This window comes from Myotis myotis, unplaced genomic scaffold (genome assembly GCF_014108235.1).
Source record: "Myotis myotis isolate mMyoMyo1 unplaced genomic scaffold, mMyoMyo1.p scaffold_m19_p_6, whole genome shotgun sequence".
Classification (NCBI taxonomy): Eukaryota; Metazoa; Chordata; class Mammalia; order Chiroptera; family Vespertilionidae; genus Myotis; species Myotis myotis.
Window position 1 is genome coordinate 68,100,915 of NW_023416368.1, and position 23,007 is coordinate 68,123,921.

At 36.3% G+C, this 23,007-nt stretch overlaps 1 protein-coding gene across 1 annotated transcript in view; it reads right to left on the minus strand.

Annotated features, from left to right (window-relative positions):
• LOC118659241 (probable ATP-dependent RNA helicase DDX60) overlaps positions 1-22,452 on the minus strand; it is a 90,225-nt gene extending 67,773 nt beyond the window's left edge. The window contains exons 1-9 of the mRNA XM_036315482.1: positions 22,302-22,452; positions 18,219-18,499; positions 12,302-12,371; positions 8,425-8,614; positions 7,734-8,075; positions 6,618-6,740; positions 4,281-4,451; positions 1,918-2,076; positions 521-662 (exon numbers count right to left, since the gene is read on the minus strand). Coding sequence (XP_036171375.1) covers positions 521-662; positions 1,918-2,076; positions 4,281-4,451; positions 6,618-6,740; positions 7,734-8,075; positions 8,425-8,614; positions 12,302-12,371; positions 18,219-18,495 — 1,474 coding nt within the window. The 5' untranslated portion in view covers positions 18,496-18,499; positions 22,302-22,452. The remainder of the gene's footprint in view (positions 1-520; positions 663-1,917; positions 2,077-4,280; positions 4,452-6,617; positions 6,741-7,733; positions 8,076-8,424; positions 8,615-12,301; positions 12,372-18,218; positions 18,500-22,301) is intronic.
• Between the last annotated feature and the right edge of the window lie 555 nt (positions 22,453-23,007).

Sequence of the window (23,007 nt, forward strand, 5' to 3'; positions counted from 1 at the left end):
ATCCTCATTTCTTCACATAATATTCCAACCTGACACATCTTGTCCAAAACAATCAGCAGCAAAGCTATGGTGTCACATTTTATAAGATATACAAATTATCCAATATATGAAAGATATACAATAAGTGATAACATTTATTGTAGAGCTCTAACAGTAGCTCCCATAGTCCTATTTAAACTACCCACCCCACTAGCTGATATTGTCTCATATGTAATTTTGAGGGGGGAAAATTTCTTACAAAGTGCACAATGGAACCATTTACCTCATGTGGAAATAAAAACTTTCAATAAAAAATATTTGCAAAGAAAGCTTCCTATCCAATTGTAGTTAATCAATGAATAGTCCATTGCCATTGCTTGTTAGATACAATTCTCACCCACCCACTAAAAAATAAAATACTTAACTACACAATTCTTTAAAATATATCTCCTCAGGAGACATCTGTAATACTATCAACAATAGAAAATATACATAAAAAATTATTCTATACTACAGATAAAAATTTAAAAATAAAATATACCTCTATTATGTTCAATTTCATAATAATAAGCAATATTTTTCCACAAACTATTATCAGTTAAGTCAGGTAGGCCAGTGAAATTCACATTCCAATTATTCCTTGCTTTTAAATGTTTTAAGATGAAAAATTGACATCTTTTTAGCTGGAAAAAAAGAAGAGAAAGAGACATGTCCTAATGATATAAAATCTTCCCAGAATGTTTATGACTTCCTTAAACATTCCTCAAGAAAGTTTAAGGAAGGCATGTACTATGCCTTAGAAGGCATGTACTATGCCTTTTTCCTCTAGAAAAAGGAACTAGACTACATATGAAAACACAATGTGATTGCCCTGGCATTGACAACATCTACAACTATATACAAATGACTTACTTAATTTATGCTTCATTTTTTTATAACTGTAAGATAGTATGGTTAATCTATATACCTTCCAACATACCTTGCAGCTCTGAAATGAAATGATACTTTGAATTTGTCAACAATAAATATGCCTTCATTGACTCAAAATAACAGTCATTACAGAAAAGTAGTGGGTACTTCATTATTATTTCTAAAGTTTCAATTAAAAGTTGCTTATGGCATCATTTAATGAGTTAGGGCCTAAATAAAATACAATGACATATCAGATGGGATTTCTTAAATATGCAATGAAAATGTCACCTGTATACATAATACCATTGTGCTGACAACGACTAGGTAATATAATCAACAGTGCAGTTTTGCAGCCATACAACTGTACTTTAATTTATTGTATTACATAGGTTTCTCAATATCTCACAAAGGGACTGTTTTAGCTTTCTGTACCTTATTCAGTCCTTTATCTCAGACTATACTAAAGCTAATGGGAATCATTTTTACTTAGCAGGCTTAAGTATAATAAAATAGGTTATATAATATTTTCTCTGCTTAAAATTTGCTCCAAAATGCAACTGTTTTCTTGACCTAAAGTGTTAATCCAAAATAAGACTGCAATACACTCTACCAGCAATTTCAACCAGTGCACCACCAGAATTTTTAAAACATGCAATACCTGACTCTCTCTCTCTCTCTCTCTCTCTCTCTCTCTCTATATATATATATATATATATATATATATATAGAGAGAGAGAGAGAGAGAGAGAGAGATGGTTATTTCTTCAAAGAAACTGTATACTAGTTAAATATTTGGAATTCTTCAAAGTATGGTGCATTTTATATGGAGTTGCAGTACTTATTCTCATTGACTACTTTTATATATGACAGAACTATTTTTCCTAGAAACAAGCATTGTTTGGTGGCAGTAATTTTTAGATGTGTGCAGAAATAAAAGCAATATTAGAAAAAATCAGATTATTCTGCCTTCTAATGTGTGCCTTATTGAATTTACAATATTTATGATATTCCATGTAGTTCACATACCATCTTTAGAAATGGTACAAGTGTTCTGTCCCAAGTATAAGTAATAATTCTACTCTTGGCTCTTTGAAACAGGGGTAAATGTTGAAGGAAAATCACACTAAGACAGTGCATTCTGCAAAGATCTGCTGCTTCCTTTAGTGGTAGGGGTTTCTTCAAGTCCTAAAAAACATGAGTTTAAAAATATCAAACACCGGCAATGTAAACATTCAGGCATGCAAGAACAGTATTTTAGAGCATCTTACTCATAATGTCCCTACATGATAGATGTACTCCTATTCAATTATTTTGTTTTAAGAAAATTTTTAACAAGTGTATAATTTTTTTCTAAACCGCATAAGTAATTATTTTGCTTATAACTGAAGACTTTTCCAAATAAACAGAGGCCCAGTATTTAGAGCATCTAATGCTTTCATTTTTTAACACGGTGGGGATGAGCACCTGCATGGAGGCATGGCTAGTATGTGTTTACAACCTCAAAGTAGAAATACAAGGGGTGTCATAAAGCTTCTTACTGTCACACCTGTTCCTATGCGTACTAAGGCAGTGCAGTCTAGCAGGAAACAAACAAACAAACAAATAAACTTTGGTTTGTAGCCTAGCTTTGCCACCAATTAGCTGTTTGACTATTATTCATTTATTAAGTAGAATGGCTATAATGATTTAATGATACTGTATATAAGGTACCTGGCATTGACACATAATAAAGATTTAGTAAAAGTTAGCTTCTATTATTAATTGACATCACTATTATTATTGTTATTCTTTTTTTATTTTTCAATTGCAGTTAACATTCAATGTTATTTTATAATAGAGGCCTGGTGCAAGAAATTGATGAACTAGAGGGGGGTGTTCTCAGCCCGGCCTGTGCTCTCTTGCAGTTTGGGAGCCCTCAGGGGATGACTGACCGTCAGCTTAGGCCAGTGATGGCGAACCTTTTGAGCTCAGTGTATCAGCATTTTGAAAAACCCTAACTTAACTCTGGTACCACGTCACATGAACCTGACTAGAATCTGGTGACTGAACCTGGCTGGAGAACCTGGACAGAACCTGGCTGGAGAACCTAGCGAGGGAACATGGCTACAGAACCTGGCTGGAGAACCTGGAGAACCTAGCAAGAGAACATGGACACAGAACCTAGCTGGAGATCCTAAGCAGAACCTCTCTGGAGATCCAGACCAGAACTTGGCTGGAGATCCTGGCTAGAGATCCTGGCTAGGCTGCTGATCAACTGAACGCTGTCTCTGTGTCATTCCTTCTTCGCCGACTCCGTCCACACCTTTGGGGACCCCTGGACCTGCTGGGGCAGGACCCCAGCAGTCACATATAGAAATTTTTTGATACTTGCAACCATAGTAAAACAAAGACTTATATTTTTGATATTTATATTATATATTTAAATGCCATTTAACAAAGAAAAATCAACCAAAAAAAATGAGTTTGCGTGTCACCTCTGACACGCGTGTCATAGGTTCGCCATTACTGGCTTAGGCCCATGGGCCTAAGCCAGCAGTTGGACATCCTTAGCGTTGCCACAGAGGCAGGAGAGGCTACCGCCACTGCCACTGTGCTCCCCAACCAAGAGCCAGGCTTCTGGCTGAGCGGCGCTCCCCCTGTGGGAGCGCACTGACCGCCAGGGCGCAGCTGAGTGTCTGCCCCCTGGTGGTCAGTGCATATCACAGTGACCAGTCACTCCACCTTTCGGTTGATTTGCATATTAGCCTTTTATTTTATAGGATTAGCTTCATGTGTACAGCATACTTGTTGGTATTAACAGAAAACATGGGTTCTGCACACTAGGGCAGATGGTTAGTTATCCAGATTCAACAGGTGCTAAATTCCTGTGGGATATCACCACCCATGCCTTGAAACTGGTCTATGACTTTCTCAGCTGCAGTGATGATCAGCTGAGAACAAGAATGAAATCGATATTTGTCCTTTGGTCAGGGAAGAAAGAGGTGACACGCTCATTTCAGAAAAATAAAATTATCCCAACTTGTCTGTAAAGAGCCCGGCGTGCCATCATAAGAATGTGATCAATATATTTATCACTGTTTATTCAACAAACACATGACAAACACATATTTTCTGTTTATTCCTATAGCTACTACTCAAAAGCATTGCCACATCTCAGATGGAAGGGTGGAATAGGGTGTGGGAACAGATCAACCAAAGAACTTGTATGAATATATGCATAACCTATGGACACAGACAATAGGGTGGTGAAGGCCTGGGGAAGGGTGTGGAGTGGGCTATAAGAGGTCAATGGGGGGGGGGGAATGGACATGTGTAATACTTTCAACAATAAAGATTTTTTTAAAAAATAATAACATTGAATAATTAAATTAATTTTGAAAGAATCCCACCTGCGTGTTATGATTTTCTGTGCAGATGTTTAGGTTTTCATAGTCTTGGGAATCATGTAAAATTTTTTTATAGTGTTTTAGTGTCACAGCACATGAAATAGAGCAGACAACACTTCTTACATCAGCTCCTTCAGGCCACCGATTGAGAAACAAGGGCAAGGTCTGATGTATCTGCAATAAAAAAATTTTTAAAGACCTAGTGATTACAAGGGACAAGGTTCAAAGCTCAGGTGATATTTAACCCTAGAAAAAGAAGTTTAATTTTTCCCACTAATAATATTACTACTGAACTTATACTTTCAAATAATTAAGGAAACATAGAAAATAAATGCCTAAGGAAGAATAGAACAATTGGGAAAATGTTTAATGAGAAATGATAATGAGTGTATCTAGCTAGGTTCTAAGTATATTTTAATATTAATAACTATTTCTCCTACTGATCTGTATACTCTCTAACAAAACTGGATAGGCCATACCCAGTTTGCAAATCCATGAATGATTAACTTGTAAATTCTTCAATGTTGCCAGTTCAGACAGTTTTCAGTGGCCATTGAGGCAACTGAGACAAAGATGATGTGTTTGCCTGATGTAAAAAGCTATGTTCTCATAAATTGATAATTATAAACCACTGTTCCTGAAAGTATTATCACTACAACCTCCATGCTTTGGAGAAAGTTGGAAAGGAGCAAGAAATTGAAAAGTTCACAAAGTAACTAGAAAAGAACAGGATACAGGCTTACGATAGTTTTTTTCTATCAATGGCTGGGTATTAAATTCATTCATTTAAAAATGTTTGTCTAGCCCAGCCGGCATTGCTCAGTGGTTGAGCATCAACCTATGAACCAGGGTGTCACGGTTCAATTCCTGGCCAGGGCACAAGCCCGGATTGCGGGCTCAATCCCCAGTGTGGGGCATGCAGGAGGCAGCCAATCAATGATTTTTCGCTCATCATTGATGTTTCTAACTCTCTCTCCCTCTTCCTTACTCTTTGAAATCAATTTTAAAAATTAAAAAAAAAATTGTCTAGTGTCTACATACTATGTAAGGTGTGGAGGAATTTTAAGATTGATAACCTGGCCTTTTCAGTTTTGAGCAGAGTAGTGCCATGATATTAAATTTACTTGTTTAAAAGATCACTCTGATTACTGTGTAGAAAGTAAATCATAGGAGATCAAAAGCAGAAACAGAAATACAAGTAAGTTGATGTATCTTAGTCTACTGCATTTTTTCATACAAGAAAGATTTGATAGAATCTCTAATGTCATAGTGATAGAAATGGTGACAATTTGGCAGGTTTGGGATGCACAGTGACAGGATTTACTAGTGGATTGGGTGGGGGTATGAGGGAAAGAGTGAAGTCAAAAATACCTCCTAGGTTTATATACTGAGCAACTATAAGCATAGCGATAGCATAACTGATATGTGGAGATTTCAATGGAATGGGTTTGGACTCAAGGTCTTAAACTTAGCTATGTTAATTTTGTGATGCCTATTACAAATCCATGTGATAACCAGCGTAGCTCAATGGTTAGAGTGTTGGCACATGCACCCTCTGGTCAAGGGCACGTACCTGGGTTGCAGGTTCAATCCCTGGTCCAGGTCAGGGTGTGTGCAGGAAGCAACCAATCGATGTGTCTCTCTCACATTGATGTTTTACTCTCTCTCTCTCTACTTTCTCTCTCTCTCTCTCTCCTCCCCCCGCCGCCTCCCTTCTACTTTCTCTAAAACTGAATGGGAAAAAATATTCTCAGGTGAGGATTAACAACAACAAGAAATCCATGAGGAGATGTTTAATAGGCTGCTGTCTATGAGAGACACTAAGACAACACACCTAGTCTTTCAAAAAGAAGACTGTGGAAGGGAAATATCAGATAGTGAGGTTGGAGTAATCAAAAGGATAAAATAAACACTGACTTAGGTTCCTCATGAGAGATTACTCAAGTATCAATGGCTTAACTTCCATATTAGCTACATAGCTTTCCTTTTCAGAAAACTAGAAATTTCCTAGCTTTTAGGTATAGATTTCCACAGTAGTCACCCATATATTAAAAAATAAAAGTTTGAGATCTTAAAATTATCACGCTAGCTTTTTTCCTCCAATTTTACAGTATGTTTTACATAATTTTTTTGGGTAGAACATCTCTAGGGTTTTGTAATCAATAAATTTAGCAAGACTCCCTTTGCCTCAGTGCTGTGCAGCTTAAAGAAGAAAGTCTATATAATCAGCAAGGACATGAATGTTGATTTAAAAAAATGTCTGTCTTCTAGAAGCGATAAACCATTAAAAGTACACTGCCTATGTGCTGGACTTCAGTTTCCAAATAAACGTGTTGTTACCTCTTTCTGCATTTCTCCCAAGTTAAGTTTCAAATGATCATAGAGAAATATTTCTCTCTCCAGTGACCTTTGGTCATACTCTATTATGTAGGCATGTAAGGCATGCTGCAGTTGTATCTCATGCTAAAAAACAAAACACATAAGTAAGTCGTCTGGTTCAAATAAAAATACCTATTGCAAACCTCTAGTTAAAGTAAATACAAGGTGGAAAATAATGTTTATTATTATTTGACTACAGACAAAAAAAAATCCATTAATTCAAGCTAAAATAGACTTCTACTCCTTTTGTTTGAACTACTCACTGCTGAGGTTACTAGAATAAAAGAAGAGAAATTAAAATGCTTGTAATTCTAATAAAACCAGCCTAATAAAACTAAGAAAGTACTGGCTTTATTAGTACTATAATTGTTGTAAATTGCCCCACACTGATATGTTATCTATTTACAAAAAAATGAAAATTTTTAAGTAATATTTTCAAACCTTAGTATTTATTCACAGCTATTTTTTAATAGATACAACTACTCAAAATAATTGCAAAAAAGAAGTGACAAATAAAATGATGAAATATTTTCTCTAACAGCTATCTTAATTTTAAAAGTGATAATACAGACTAATCATCCCAGATTATATATATGTGTGTGTGTATATACATATATATGTATATATGTATATACACACATACACACACACACTTATGTGTAAAATATATACACAAATGTATGCAAATTTAATAATAGGAGTGTATAAATGAATGTGTATGTGATGTGAATGTGTACATATGTATGTACAGATACATGTAATTTATGTACAAGGCACTGACTGGGAATTTCCCACTGTGTCCTCACATGTCCTTGGCCTCTGAACTGTTCCTCTGCAGTGCCTATTGTACTTGACCTTAGCCCATACTTTTCCTCCCCACTTCTCAAAATTGCCCAAAGGCTTAATATGCAAGAACATAAGCTAACTTAAATTCTGCTCTTTTCCCATGTTAGAATATTCCTTCAGAGTGTTCTTATGCCCAGAATTTTTGAATAAACACTTACGGCTATTGGTTCTCTGGTTAATTTTTCCACATTGATGTTGCTCATTTATTCTGGGTAATTTAACATAACTTACCTTTTCAAAAAACTGTTTGTGCATATAGAGACTTGAGGCATAGTATCCATAAATTCTAAGGACATCTGACTCTATTCCTGAAATCTGTACAATATTGATTTTCTTCTGAAGAGCATGCATGATCAAAATGTTTAAAAAGTCTGTTTGATGTTTTGTTATTCCCTTATCTGAGACAATGAGGAAATATGGATAACATTCTTTAAGAAATATCTCCCATTCTGGTGTCAGACAGTTGGAAAATTCTGTATGAATAGTGACATCAGTGTTATATTCTAAATGATAAATCAATATGGTACGAAGGGCCAGAATTTCAGGGTAATTATAATACAGATTTTCTGCATCCTGTAGATAAATGAAATCAATGTTAATTTTAGAGATAAAAATAGAATATCTAGTCATTTTTCTAAATATTAGCATTGCATATAAATTGTTGTATTAATATAATACAAAGAGTTAAAAATTCAAGGTTATTAACTTAATTTTTCTGAATACTGTAGAAATGTCAGATAAAGACTCATTAGCTATTTCCCTATTAATAATACTTGGTATTATTCCTATTAGTATAGACTTTAATTACAATCTGAATAAGCAAAATATATAAAAGAGTAAGTAATGACTGATAACACTTAAAAATAAATATTTTTTCTTAGCCTCTATAAAATGAGAATAGAAAATTAAATCTGTTTGTTACCTTAAAAAAAACTAATACAAATTTGGCTTCCTTTTGAATGAAATCATGCAGAAATTGTTCTACAATATAAAAGAAGTGAAGAGTTTGTCCTTTCTTCAAGTTCACATTAAGAAAACAATCGATGAGTAATGAATCTCCATCAATCAAAAAAAATTCAGACTCAACAAAGTCTTTAAGTAAGCTCACCATTCTGAATAAAAATATGAAACACATAATGCAAAGATTATAAAGATAATAGTAGCTTGAGACAAAATCCCACAGTTCAATTGGTTTCACAAATTTTATTCTAGTTTAAGCAAGAATCTTAAAGAAAAACTAACCACACAGTTCTATATATTGAAGTTACAATTTTCCAGGGTGTTCCTATTATTTTGCAATCATAAATAAGCCCTAGTTAAAGGTATGACTGATTCTATTGTAAAACTTAAATTCATTGGTGTAAGCATAAATTTATGCAAAAAAGTGCCTCTCTATTTTAAATTTATACTTACTGTTTTTGTACTTCCAGTGTGAAAAATTAAAGCAGTCGTAATCTTTGGTCAATTATATGTATGGGACTATCTCATTGTGATTTTAAATTAACATGTAATGAAGAGCTGTAAACTCTTCACCCACTCCAAAAATTTTCTATAACTTATATCGACCCTGTGAGATGTTGTCAAAACTTATCTCCCAATCTCTCCCTCATAGGCAATCACTGCCTTGAATTTAGTTTTCATCATACTCTTTCTCACTTATTAAAAGTTTTTATGACAGTATATGTATGCCTTGTTTAGGATCTTTATTAAAAGAACAATGTCTTATCTGACTTTTATGGAATTTTTAAACTTAATTACCAATTACTATTAAAATTCTAGTATATGGTTACAGGAACCTATATTTAAATAACTTTACTGCTGTATAATAGCAATTATATATCTACATCAATATTTATCTTTATCTTTCTCCTTTCAATGAGCATTTTTTCTTCCATTTATTGCTGTTACAAACTGTGCTGCAATGATCATTCTTGTGTCTGTTTCCTACTACACAGGTGAAACTCTAAGGTCTATTTATAAAAATGTAATTACTAATTTGTACATCATAAGGCAATAGCAAATTATTTTCTAAAGCAATCATATAGAGTTACACCTACATTAACAGGTGTCAGAAATTCAGTTCATCTACATAATTTTCAACACCTGGTGTTGTACAAAACATGAACTACATGCTTCTAGTTTTAATTTTTTCTTCTGTTTTTTCTTTTCTTCAGTTTTGTGGCTAAGATGTGTGAAGCTACTACATGCTACTAAAAAAATAAATTAAAACTGCAGAAACTTGAATTCTGCTGTGCATTTTTTTCAGAATTTACTCTTTGCACATTTTGACACATAAAGTAGTAAGTCAGACTGTATTCTCTGCTGTCAGACTGCTGAGATTAGAATCCTGGCTCTGTTGCATACACGTTCTGGGAGTTTGTTTATTTATTTATTTATTTTTATTTTCTAATATGTTTATTTTTTAATTAAATTTATTGGGGTGACATTGGTACAAAACCTTACAAGTTTCAAATGTACAGCTCACCAAAACATCATCTGCACACTACCTCATGTGCCCATCACCCCAAGAAAAGTCTCTTTCAGTCCCTACTCTCCCTCCCCCTTCCCTGTTTGCTCACTGCCACCTACCCACACTCCCTTTCCCTCTGGCCATCACCACACTGTTGTCTGTGTCTACGTTTTATATAATGTGTGTGTGTGTGTATGTGTGTGTGTGTGTGTGTGTGTATCTATATTTTTTTTGCTTAAAACCTTCACCTTCTTTCATCTAGCCTCCCCTAACTCTATTCCCCTCTGACGGCTGTCAGTCTGTTCCATGTATCCATGCCTCTGTTTCAATTTTATTTGTCAATTTATTTTGTTCATTATATTCCACATATAAGTGAGATCATATGGTATTTCCCTTTCTCTGGCTTATTCCACTTAGCAAAATAATCTCCAAGACTATCCATGTTGTCACAAAAGGTAACTTTCTGCCTTGGTTTGGCTCAGAGGATAGAGCGTGGGCTAGTGGACTGAAGGCTCCTGGATTTGATCCCGGTCAAGGGCATGTACCTACACTTCGGACTCAAACCCTGGCCCTGATCGGGGTGCATATCCTGGTGGGGGTGCATGCCGGAGGCAACCAATCAATGTGTCTCTCTCACATCGATGTTTCTCTCTCTGTGTCTCTCCTTCTGTCTAAAAATCAATGGAAAAATATCCTCGGATGAGGATTAACAACAAAAAGAGAAGATTCCATTTATTTGTTTGTATGCTTACTTTTATGGCCAAGTAGCATTCTATTGTGTAAATGTACCACAGCTTTTTTATCCACTCATCTACTGATGGGCACTGGGCTGTTTCCAGATCTTGCCTATTGTAAATAATGCTGCAATGAACACAGGGGTGCATATAGTCTTTCAAACTAGTATTTTGAGAGTTTCTTCGGATATACATATTCCCAGAAGTTGGATCACTAGATCAATAAGTAGATGCAGTTATAATTTTTTCGAGGAAACTCCATGCTGTTTTCCACAGTGACTGCACCTGTCTGCATTCCCACCAGCAGTGCACAAGGGTTCCCTTTTTTCTACATCCTTGCCAGCACTTGTTGTTTGTTGATTTATTGATGGGACTACGTCAAACTGAAAAGCTTTTGCACAGCAAAAGAAAATATCAACAAAGTGAAAAGGGAACCCACTGAATGGGAGAACATATTTGCCAGTGATACATCTGATAAGGGGTTAATTTCCAATATATAAAGAACTTACACAACTCAACACCAGGAAAACGAACCACCCCATTAAAAAAAGGACCAGCTCTGGGACTTTCGATTACTTGCTTCTCTAGTCTGTGCTACAGTTTCTAAACTTAAGTGGGAGCCAGCACCAGTTTGGCTCAGTGGATAGAGCATTGGCCTGCGGACTGAGGGGTCCCAGGTTCAATTCCGGTCAAGGGCATGTACCTTGGTTGCGGGCACATCCCCGGTAGGACGTGTGCAGGAGGCAGCTGATTGATTTTTCTCTCTATGGATGTTTCTAGCTCTCTATCCCTCTCCCTTCCTCTCTGTAAAAAATCAATAAAATGTATTTAAAAAAATAAAAATAAACTTAAGTGGGAATTAAAAGCAGTTACAATTTCATGTAGTTGCTATGAGGATTCATGAGATAAATATTTATATAGTTTATAGAACTAAGTATTCTTATGTCATAATATATGCTTAAAATGTTCATATCATAAATGATATTTTGTGTTTGTGTTTTATAATTGCATTCAATTGGCATTACAGCATCTCTATTCTAAATTATTTTAGAAAATTGGAATGTGGAGGTAAGTATATAAGATTAGATTAAATAAATCACCTATAACAATAAATTCTATTTTCTTCATCCCTAGAGGCTAGCATATTAATGGGCACATAAAAATGACTGTTGAGGGAATTCAATGATGCATTAGTTTGGTGTATTTGTCCTTGTTGCTATTAAGTAATGTTTTGATATTAGTTAAAACACACCAAATTTCAATTTTATGAAACTTTCAAAGATTTTGACATGTAATATGGTGCCAATTAAATTGCTACTTTATTCTTGTGCAAGATTTAAAAAATGAATTTTTCCTCCACTTATACCCTTTCAAGTTTTCAGTATATTATTCCTTGCTACTGAATAAAAGTGATATAGTGGAATCCTTCCCAAGAAAAGAAAATATTTACCTATTTTCAGAAATATCAATCTTTTTCCCCACTTGCAATTTACCCAAAATGATTCTTAGCACGAAGAAATAAAAAAATATGCCACACAGAGGAAATGAATTATTTCTAATGATATATTACTTTGAAGGATTTGTGCTGTACTTACTTAGATTTTGACAGAGTTTTCCAAATCATCAATGAGAGGGCCCTCAGAATTTGCTTACATTCAGTTAATCCTTTAAAATAAGTAACAAGTTTAATACTCAATTTTAACATAATTTTAATTGATAATTCCTTCTGTTGCTAAGTTTGAGTATACTTATATTTTATACAAGACTGAATAAGCATGGGTGAAATATTCTGTTACATGTCAAAAGATAAACAGATTATGTTAAAAATGAAAATATGTCTATATTACTTACTATAAAGAATAAATATGGGCAAGGTAAGCCAATCTTACAGTTTTAAAATTTGATTTCTCATAAACACAAAATAGTAAATTCCTAGTCGCAGATGAATTTTAATGATAAACATAAATACAGGTCCACAAAGACAAGAATGTCCAAAAAACTGAAAATTTAGCACTTTCAAAATTAATTCATATAAATATATAAAAAGATATCTTTAAACAGATATATAGATATAGATACAGTGTCTAATTCAAAAGTTTTCTCATTAAACATAGATAATAAAATGGCAAATCCTGTATTTTTCTACTCTTCTGTATACTGGGGGAGGGGAGGGGAGAAAATTTGATTTAATTCTTTGAAATAAATTACTCTTGCAAATTTCTTTGTAATATCCCATGTCCTTGTTAAATGCATTCTATTAAGAAATTAGCACTTGGAAAGAAAACAAATATTCATCTATTTAGAATGTGAGGTCTCGGGAAAAAAGAAGCAGGAATATTGAAACACTGTAGTTTTTTGGCATTTTTGTTACAGCATAAGTAGCCTCTCACATTGTTATGACTGATATTAATTAATTGAGCCCTCACAACTGCTTCTATTTCAAAGAAAGTGAATTTGTGCATGATTGAGGAGTGTTAGGTATTATAAAAGAATATTTTAAAAAATGTGGGGTACCTAGACATGCCTATATACAGGTCCAGATATATTAATAATAGGTAGCTCCTCACTCCTAAAAAGTACTTTGGAATTTATTAATCAAATAATTTATTAATCAAATGGTAAGGCTACTCTGGGGTGTATATATTCATATTCATTAAAATTGTACTTATTTAGTATTTGTTACAATTAACATAGAAGTCTCTAAATGTCTTCATTGTTTTGTGACCTATAATTTCATACTTCCATTTTATCATTACTATTTTCAGATCTATGCTGAGAGAAGCAACCCAACAAGCTAACACTGTGATTTGATACAGATGCAAGATTTAAAGTTTTGTGTAAGATAGCAGAAACATTTTCTGTTACTAGGTCTTAAGTTTTGCTTATTAAAAGCCTGACTAACTGGTGGAGACATGTGAAAATATTCATTTGGAAGAATATTTTAAAGTTTAGTCTCAATTGTATCAATAATTTAAAAAACACATTAAGTTGGTCTACTGTATTTCTTTCACTTATTTTTATTTTAGTTTTTAAGAAGGTAAGAAATATTTCAATTTGAGCTTAGGTGAATTATTAACATTTGCTATGGGTAATGTTATCCATACACTAGAGGCTCAGTGCATGAATTCGTGCATGGGTGGGGTCTGACCGGCCTACCCTGATTGGGGCTGATTGAGGCCAGGCCAAACCAGGGCAGGAGGGGGGGGGGGCGCGCAGATGGTCAGCCAGCCCACCCCACCCTCAATCGGGGTGAGGGGGCCGATCGGGGCTGCAGTGCACGTAAAAGCAACCAGTCGTTCTGGTTTTTCTTGTTCTGGCGTTCTGATTGCTTGGGTTTTATATATCTAGATCATCCAGATAAGAATTCAAAAATCTTGAGAATTTAATCAAGGTGGTTAATAAAAGGTGGTTGGTGATGGGGCCACCCTAAATTTCAGTTTATAATTTTTAGGGGGAGGACTGATAATAATTTAAAAATACAGAAGAGTATAAAAAATAATAGCAAACATCTATGTATCAAACATTGGAATTGATGTTAAAATTTTGTTCTTTTGCTTCAAATTTATTTATTAAAGGGGTATAAACATTGAAGATATAGTTGTATTCCCATTCTGCTGCCATAGTTGGCCACCGACATTGTGATATTTCTTTGCCATAATTTTGTATGAACACATATAATATCCTTCTTTGTCTCCTTCAGTTAAATGGTATCATTCCACAACTTGTTTTCTTCATTCAACTTTATGATTTTGAGATCTATCCACATTAATACACATTTTAGCAGCTGATAATACTCTACCATACAATTATATCACCTTCTGAAGCCAAATTCCATAATGATAGACATTTAAGTTGTTTTGTTTTCTTGCCATTGTCTTACAAATTATAGCATATTTTACATTACTTTTTCCTTTCTTTATTTTTTAATTGAATTTATTGAGTTGATGTAGGTTAATAAAAATTTTAATATTTCTCATGGAGCATAAGCAATAGAAATTCTCTAAGAGGTAAAGATTAGAGGGTAAGCAACTTTACTAGATAGTATTAAGTTCATATTCAATGTATTGATATTGTCAAACTTTAAAGTATTTCTAATCTGATAAATGTGAAATAGCATCTCAGAGTTCTAATTTATATCACTACCAAGGATGAGTATGCTGTAGAATATATATCTGTTTTTTTAACATTTAAGTTTCCCTTTTGTGATTTGCTTATTGATGACCTTTGCCTATTTTCTACTGAGTTGTCTTCTCCAATTAATTTGTATACAATCTTTAATTTTCCTGGTTAAATAATACTTATATTTATATATGAATTTATGGTTTCATTCCAGTATACCCCTTTAACATTGCTTGACATCTTTAATATATAAATACTCTTTATTTGATACTAGAGGCCCAGTGCATGAAATTAATGCATGGGGGGAGTCCCTCAGCCTGGCCTGCACCCTCTCCAATCTGGGACCCTTCAGGGGATGTCTGACGGCCAGTTTATGCCTGATCGCCCCCAACTGCCCTCCCCTGCCAGCCTGATCGCCACCTAACTGATTGTTCCCCCACACCAGCCTGATCTCGCACCTAACTGATTGTTCCCCCACACCAGCCTGATCTCGCACCTAACTGATTGTTCCCCCACGCCAGCCTGATCTCGCACCTAACTGCTTGCTCCCTCACGCCAGCCTGATTGTGCCCCTAACTGCTTGCTTCTCCATGCCAGCCTGATTGTGCCCCTAACTGCTTGCTCCCCCACACTGGCCTGATCTCATCCCTAACAGCTTGCTCCCCCATCAGCCTGATTGCACCTAACTGCTTGCTCCCTTGCAGGCCTGATTGCCTCTAACTGTCTCTGCCTTGGCCCCTGCCACCATGGCTTGGTCCAGAAGGAAGTTGGATGTCCAGAAGATGTCCGGTTGACCTGGTCTAATTAGCATATTACCCTTTATTAGTATAGATGGTCAAATTTACCAAACTTTTAATTTTTTATTTGAAAATTTCTTTTATCTTGTTTAAGAAATCAAGCACTTGTTTTATTTTGTTTAAGAAATTTACCTCAAGATCCTTAAGATATTCTGATGCATATTTTTTTTTTTGTAGAGGCAAGATAAAAGAGGAGATTCAGATTGAACATGTATTAAATTTAAAGATTAATTTGGTCAGACTAGATATACTTATAATATCAGATGATAACAAGGAAGAACATAGGTATTTCTACATTTATTCAGTACAAATAAGTTCTTCTATAATGTTTCATAATTATTTTCTCATTAATATGTCTTTTTAATCCTCACCCAAGGATATGTTTGATTTTTAGAGAGCGGGGGGAGGGAGAGAGAAGCATCGATGTGAATGAGAAACATCAATCAGTTGCCTCCCGTAAGTGCCCCTACTGGGAATCAAACGCAAAACCTAGGTATGTGCCCTGACTGGGAATCGAACCTGCAACTTTTTGGTGTACAGAACAATGCCCAACCAACTGAGCTATTTGGCCAGAGCTCTCTTTAATATGCTTTGATAAGTTTATTCCTCCGTATATTTTATGGATATTTTGTATGGATAATTTGATGGTTTTCTTTCTTTGAATATATTTTCCAATTAGTCATTTTTGTACTTAGAATCAGTATTATATTCTGTACTAATGGATATTTCCATACTGATGGGATTAGGATCAATATTTTTTAACATGTCAATTTTACATTCCAAAAGAGATTTCTCTTATTTCTCAGTTGTGTGTAGATTATCTTGGACATCTTAGGTAGACTTTCTTCACTGTTCAGGGTAGAGTATAATAACAGTTATTTTTGCTTTCCTCCCTATCTTTGCATATTTTATTTACTTTTCTGATGTTTTTTTACACTAATTAGGCCTTCCAATATAATATTAGACTGTTGTGATGAAAGCAAAAATGCTTTCTTCTTCCTCATTCCAGTGGCAAAGCAGATGAAGTTTTACCATTATTCAATGTTTGATATAGATTTTTAGCAAGCTGCTTTTATTAATTTTAGGTAACTATCTTATTTTCCCAGTGGGTGAAAAAATAGTCATGAGTAACTATTGAACTTTATTAAATGTTTTTCTGCAGCTACTGAAGTATTTTCCTTTAATCTGATAATACACACTATTAAATTATAAAATTTTTATATTGAGATATATATTAAAACTCAACATGGGTATTTATTTTTTTACAATTGCTAATACTAGAGGCCTGGCACACGAAATTGGTGCACAGGTATGGTCCCTAGGTCTGGCCTGCAATCAGGGCCATCTTCCCTGGCTGCCTGCAGCTAGCCCTGCCCCCTGCTGCCACCCACCCCCGGTTCCCTGTTTGCCATTGGACGATCAGAGCCTGCCAGCTAGGGAAAGGGACCGAGATGTGGTCAGTGAGCCTCATAGTGACTGGTCCAGTGGTCGTTCTGGTCATTCTAATGTTAGGGTCAATTTGCATATTACCCTTTTATTATATAGGATGTGCTAATACAGGGTGGGGCAAAAGTCAGTTTACAGCTGTTTATATGGAAAATAATACAATAAAAATAAATAATGTTATAAGAATAAATTCTGTTTCACATACAACTGTAAACCCACTTTTGCCAAACCCTATAATTAAGTTAGGAACTCAAGCTTAACATTCCAGTACCCTTCAACCTTTTGAGTCAAGCAGAGTCATGGGGACCTGCTTTTAAATTCACAGTACTATAATCAGAATCATGTGAGAACCTTATTATAATTGTTGATTCTCAGTCCCTATCCCTAAATATTTATTAATTTAACTGGACTTGTGAAAATTCAAAGAACTACACTAGAGTGGAATGTAATAAATCTGTATTTAAGTTAAATAAAATCATCCATACACACTCATTTAAAAAAATTTTCCTAACCTAATTTTTATTTACAGTATAGATTCCAAGCCAAGCAAACTACTCAATCGGGGTCAACTAAAAACCAACAACAAACATCTTATCCTATATAATAAAGAGGTAATATGCAAATTGACCATCACTCCAACACAAAAGATGGCCACCACAAGATGGCCTTCAGAGGAGGGCAGTTGGGGGGAACCAGGCCAGCAGGGGAGGGAAGTTAGGGGTGACCAGACCAGCAAGGGAGGGCAGTTAGGAGCAATCAGGCTGGCAGGGGCATAGTTAGGCATCAATCAGACTGGCAGGGGAGTGGTTAGGGGGTGATCAGGCTGGCAGGCAGAAGTGGTTAGGGATAATCACGCAGGTGGGCAGGTGAATGGTTGGGAGCCAGCAGTCCTGGATTGTGAGAGGGACATCCCTCAAAGGGTCCCAGATTGGAGAGGGTGCAGGCTGAGCTGAGGGACACCCCCCCCACCCGTGCACAAATTTCATGCACCAGGCCTCTAGTTTAATATAAAAGAGAAAAAGTGTGAAGGCACTGATATTGTTCAGAGAGAAGGAGAAAGAAAGAGAGGAGGAGGAGGAAGAGGAAGAAGAGAAGAAAGGGGAAGGAGGAAGGATGAGGGAGGGAAATTCATCCATGGGTGCTGCCTCACCTGATTTTTCTAAATCATGGCTGTTTTCGCCTGTAGTTTCAACTTCTGATGGCTTCTCTTCATTAATTCCAAACTCACATGGTAACTGCCCATAAGCTGTCTCTTCTACTACATCTTCTGAGCTTAGATGATCTTCTTCTTCAGATTGATCAAATGAGGACAGGCTCTCCACGCTCTCACTGTCATCAGAGCTGTCACTTTCAGTATCAGTCTCACTTTCACCTTCGCTGCTACTAGGGCTTGATTTTTCATTTGACATAGTAGGTTCAGAAGCCATGGTTCTGTAAAAGCAAAGCTCTTAATTATCACTTTATTTAAAATAACATCACAATATAGTTTACTTCTTCCAGAGGTAAAATCTGTTCAATTCCTTCTTTTCTCTAAATCTCCTCCATACCTAGTTCCCTAATGAGGGTACTTTTTCATAATCCTCTTCGCAAATATGTTTGCAATTAAATTACTTAAAAGAGATGGAGGAGTTGCATCGTAGGGGAAAACCTATTCCTGAAAGTATATATGTGAAAGTCATATTTACAGAGACAAAAAAATAATGTACACATTTAAAGGAAGATTTGATTTATGAAAACTAATAAATGGTGACATTTCTATGTAAATTTTAACTTTGGAATAGTCTACATAGATAAATTTCTAGCATTTTAAATATTACTTTGATTGTATTCTTTTATGTCATAGCTGAGCACATAGGCAACCAGATTATAATCAATTAACACTCTATCAATGCTTAAATTGCAGGTTTCTGTGTACTCAATGACTTTCATCGTTTTTTTTCAAGTGAGTTTATGAAATATGCATTGTCTCACTGTATAAACATGTGTACTCTTCCTTTATCTGTTCTTTTTTAAATAGTAAAATATTTATGTGGTGACATTAAGAAAGCTACAAAAACTGGGATACTGTCTTGGTGGCTAGCAGGTAGCAGAACTTCATGTTATATCAAAATGTTTATTCTCCAGCTTATGGAGGAAAGGATCAAGTGTGGTCCCTCAGAAATCAAACTAATAAAGTTCCACTGTATACCAAAAGCAAATAGATACAATCATAGGTACTACAGATATTCAGATTCACAAGACAGTGACAAGCAGAAGGAATGATTATCTGTAAATAAACTTCAATCTATTAATAGTGTTACCAAGAAATTTTAATGTCATGGACTCTTTAAATGAAATCACAGATTTATTACCAAATTACATAAAAATAAATTACACATACAGAATTACAACAGTGTTTTATTTTTGTAAAAAAGAGCAGCTGAGAGTAAGTTGGCTATCCTACCAGTCACCCTACTGAGTGCCTATAATAATAAAAATTAATTAATTAATTAATCTACCCATTAATTTTTATTGGGTATTTATGATAGCATCAGGCACTATTCTAGGCAATGGCCTCAAGGTCTTTAGCTTCTAAGAAACATTCAATCATCTGTCAAAATTCCATATTCATTTATGATAAAAAAAACCTCTCACCTAGCCAGAGTGGCTCAATGGTTGAGCACCAACCTATGAACCAGGAGGTCACAGTTTGATTCCCCATCAGGGCACATGCCCAGGTTTCAGGCTTGATTCCCCAGAGTGGGGTGGGCAGGAGGAAGAAAATCAATGATTCTCTCCTATCACTGATGTTTCTATCTCACTCTCCCTTCCTCTCTGAAATCAATTAAAAAATATATTTAAAAAAACAACTCTCAACAAAGTGGGTATAAAAGCAATATGCCTGCATAGAAACATTGAACAGACTGTCAAACCTCAGAGGGAAGGCAGGGAAAGATGGGAAGGGGAGGTAAGAGATCAACCAAAGGACTTGTATACATGCATATAACCAATGGACACAGACATTAGGGGACTGAGGGCATGTGCTGGGGGGTGGGAGTGGCTGAGGCGAGGTCAATGGGAGGAAAAAGAGACATATGTAATACTTTCAACAACAAAAAAAATTTTAATATATTTTTATTGATTTCAGGGATGAAGGGAGAGGGAGAGAGAGATAGAAACATCAATGATGAGAGAGAATCATTGATCGGCTGCCTCCTGTATGCCCCCCACTGGGGATCAGGCCCACAACCCAGGCATGTACCCTTGACTGGAATCGAACCCGGGACCCTTCAGTCCACAGGCATACACTCCCATTGAGCCAAACCAGCTAGGGCTACAAAAAAGATTTTTTTAAAAAAACAAACAAACAATATACCTGAACATAATAAAGGCCATATAAAACAAACCTACACTAATGTCATACTGAACTGTGAAAAGCTGAAAGCTTTTTCTTTTTACATCAGGAAGAAGACTGTAAATAGGGAAGATGCCCACTATCACCACTCCTATTGAACATAGTATCAGAAATCCTAGCCACAGCAATGAAACAAGGGGGTGGGGGTGGGAGTTATCCAAGTTGGAAAGTAAAAACTAAAATTGTCACTATTTGATATATGATACTATATTAAAAAACAACACTAGAAAGTCCACCAAAACCTGTTAGGATTAATGAATTCAGTGAAGTTGCATGATATAAAATTAATATTCATGACTCTGTTGTCTTCCTATATAAAAATAATGAATTATCAGAAAAAATGAAGAAAACAATCCCGTTATAACTACATCAAAAAACATAAAATAGCTAGGAATGAATTTAAACAAGAAAGTAAAGGACCTGTACTCTGAACATTATGACATGGATGAAAGAAATTGAACACACGCACATATATATACTCATGGATTAGAAGAATTAATATAGTTAAAATGTCCAATCTACCCACAGCAATCTACAAAGTCAATGCAATTCCTATCAAAATACCCATGCATTTTTCACATAACTAGAACAAAAACACTTAAAATGTACAAGGAATCACAAAAGATCCCAGATCTTGGCCACCAGGAACTCGTAAAATGGCTGGTTCTATCTGTGGCCTGAGGAGGTGGTTTCTTTCGGGATCCACCACCTGAGAAATACTTCTTTCCACTCCAGCTTCCAGCATCCCCCCTGACCCAGGCTCGGCCGCAGGCCATTCTGCAACTGGTTCTTGTGCCTCCTTGGATTGCACGCCTGCTGGTCCAGGTGTGTTGACACAAAAGTACCCCCTTCCTGCCGCAGGTTTGGTAAGAGAGCTTGATGTCCACATGGGCCAGGCAGTCCCGGCGGAAGCTGTCAAACCGGCCATGGCTTTTGGCTTTTGAGCTGCTCCGCGAGGAGCGCCAAGTGCTGAGGTTCCCCGGGAGGCAGGGAAGCTGGGTTGATGGCAGCGCCACCTCCCGCCCCGCCCTTCCACCCCTACTGCCGCCATCCGCGGTGCCTGTGCCCCGGGCCACGAAGGAGACCTAATAGGGATGCTTCTCCGGGGCAGAGGTCCTGGAGATGCGACAGAGGAGCCTGGGCAGAAGGCGGCGGGAGAAGAAAAGGAGAGGGCGGGGAAGGAGGAGGCGGAGAAGAAGGGGACCACAGCAGAGAAAGAGGCGGAGGAGGGGTGGGGGTGGGGAAGGTTCTGAGGCAGCAGAGGCGGTGGGGAAAGCGGCAAAAACCATGTAAACAGTATTTAAAATCTAAGTTTACAAACCCCCACTGAAGGTAGGTTTCTCACTAACACCATTGTTTCTCTATCAATCAATCCTGCCGAGCTCATCATTGTCTCATCTTCAACTTCCCAAAACAGTTAGAAATAGATACTTAAATTAACGTGTGTGTGTGTGTGTGTGTGTGTGTGTGTGTGTGTGTGTCCTTTATGTGTGCCTTGTCTGTTACATTATGCTAGAAGCCTCATGTAAAATTGTGTATCAATTTCTTTTTAATACTCAAGCTGATCCTGGAAAGTCTTAGCATGTTTTACAAGTAAAATTCCATGTAAAGCAGCCATGTTGGCATCCATCTCAAATGGATATTCGAGTTAGTTTATTTGCAAAGAAACTGTCATGGGACTACACCACCATCACTTCTCTACCCCCAAGTCTAAGTAACCTTCACGTATAAGTTAACTCTTAGGAGTCAGTTGTTTCTTATATGGTCCTTCAACATCAGCTGTTTTGTTTTGTTTTTCTCACCAATTCATCTACACACAAGGCATAACTCCCCCTTTACCTGTGACCTGTAGTTTCCTTTTCGCAGTCCAACAGCCAGCAGCAGTTGCAAGACAGGGGAAGTGAGTCGGCGGTGATCAGTCGGAGCTACACTATTTCTTTAACTGAACCCAGCGCAGCAACTTCTCTGCATCAGCTCACAGCATTAGCTTTCGTTTCCTGCAGAGGCTAAGAGGAATGATTGAGCATTATTTTTGGCCACACCCTCTAGAAAAAGAAACATTGAAGGCAAAGGTCTGATACATACACACCTACCTCATTACCTGACCGGCTGTTCGCTACTCCAAGGACTTGGTTCAACCATTTCTTTAAACTCACAGTTGCCTACCCCTCTACCTTTTTTTATTTGCTTTTAAAGTTCTACCAAAACTAGAGTAAGAAAGGAGGATCTCTTGGGGGGAAAAAAGTGATCTGCTGACTGGAATGGAATGTCCAGTGGAAGGCAGAGCCAAGGGTAGAGAGCTTTTGTTCAGCAGCAGTGCTCTGTAGAGAACCAGCACAATGAATCTCCCTCGTGGCTGTAATAGGACCGAGAAATAGTATTCCACTGTCATGTGCCTATTTTCTTCCTGGTTTTCATGTTCCAGGCATAAAACATTCTGAAGGTTAGAGAAAATGTGAAGGTTAGATGTCATAATCCTAAACAAAATATTTGGGGGGTGGAATTCTAAACAAATCCTAAATAAAATAATAGCTAACCTTATCCA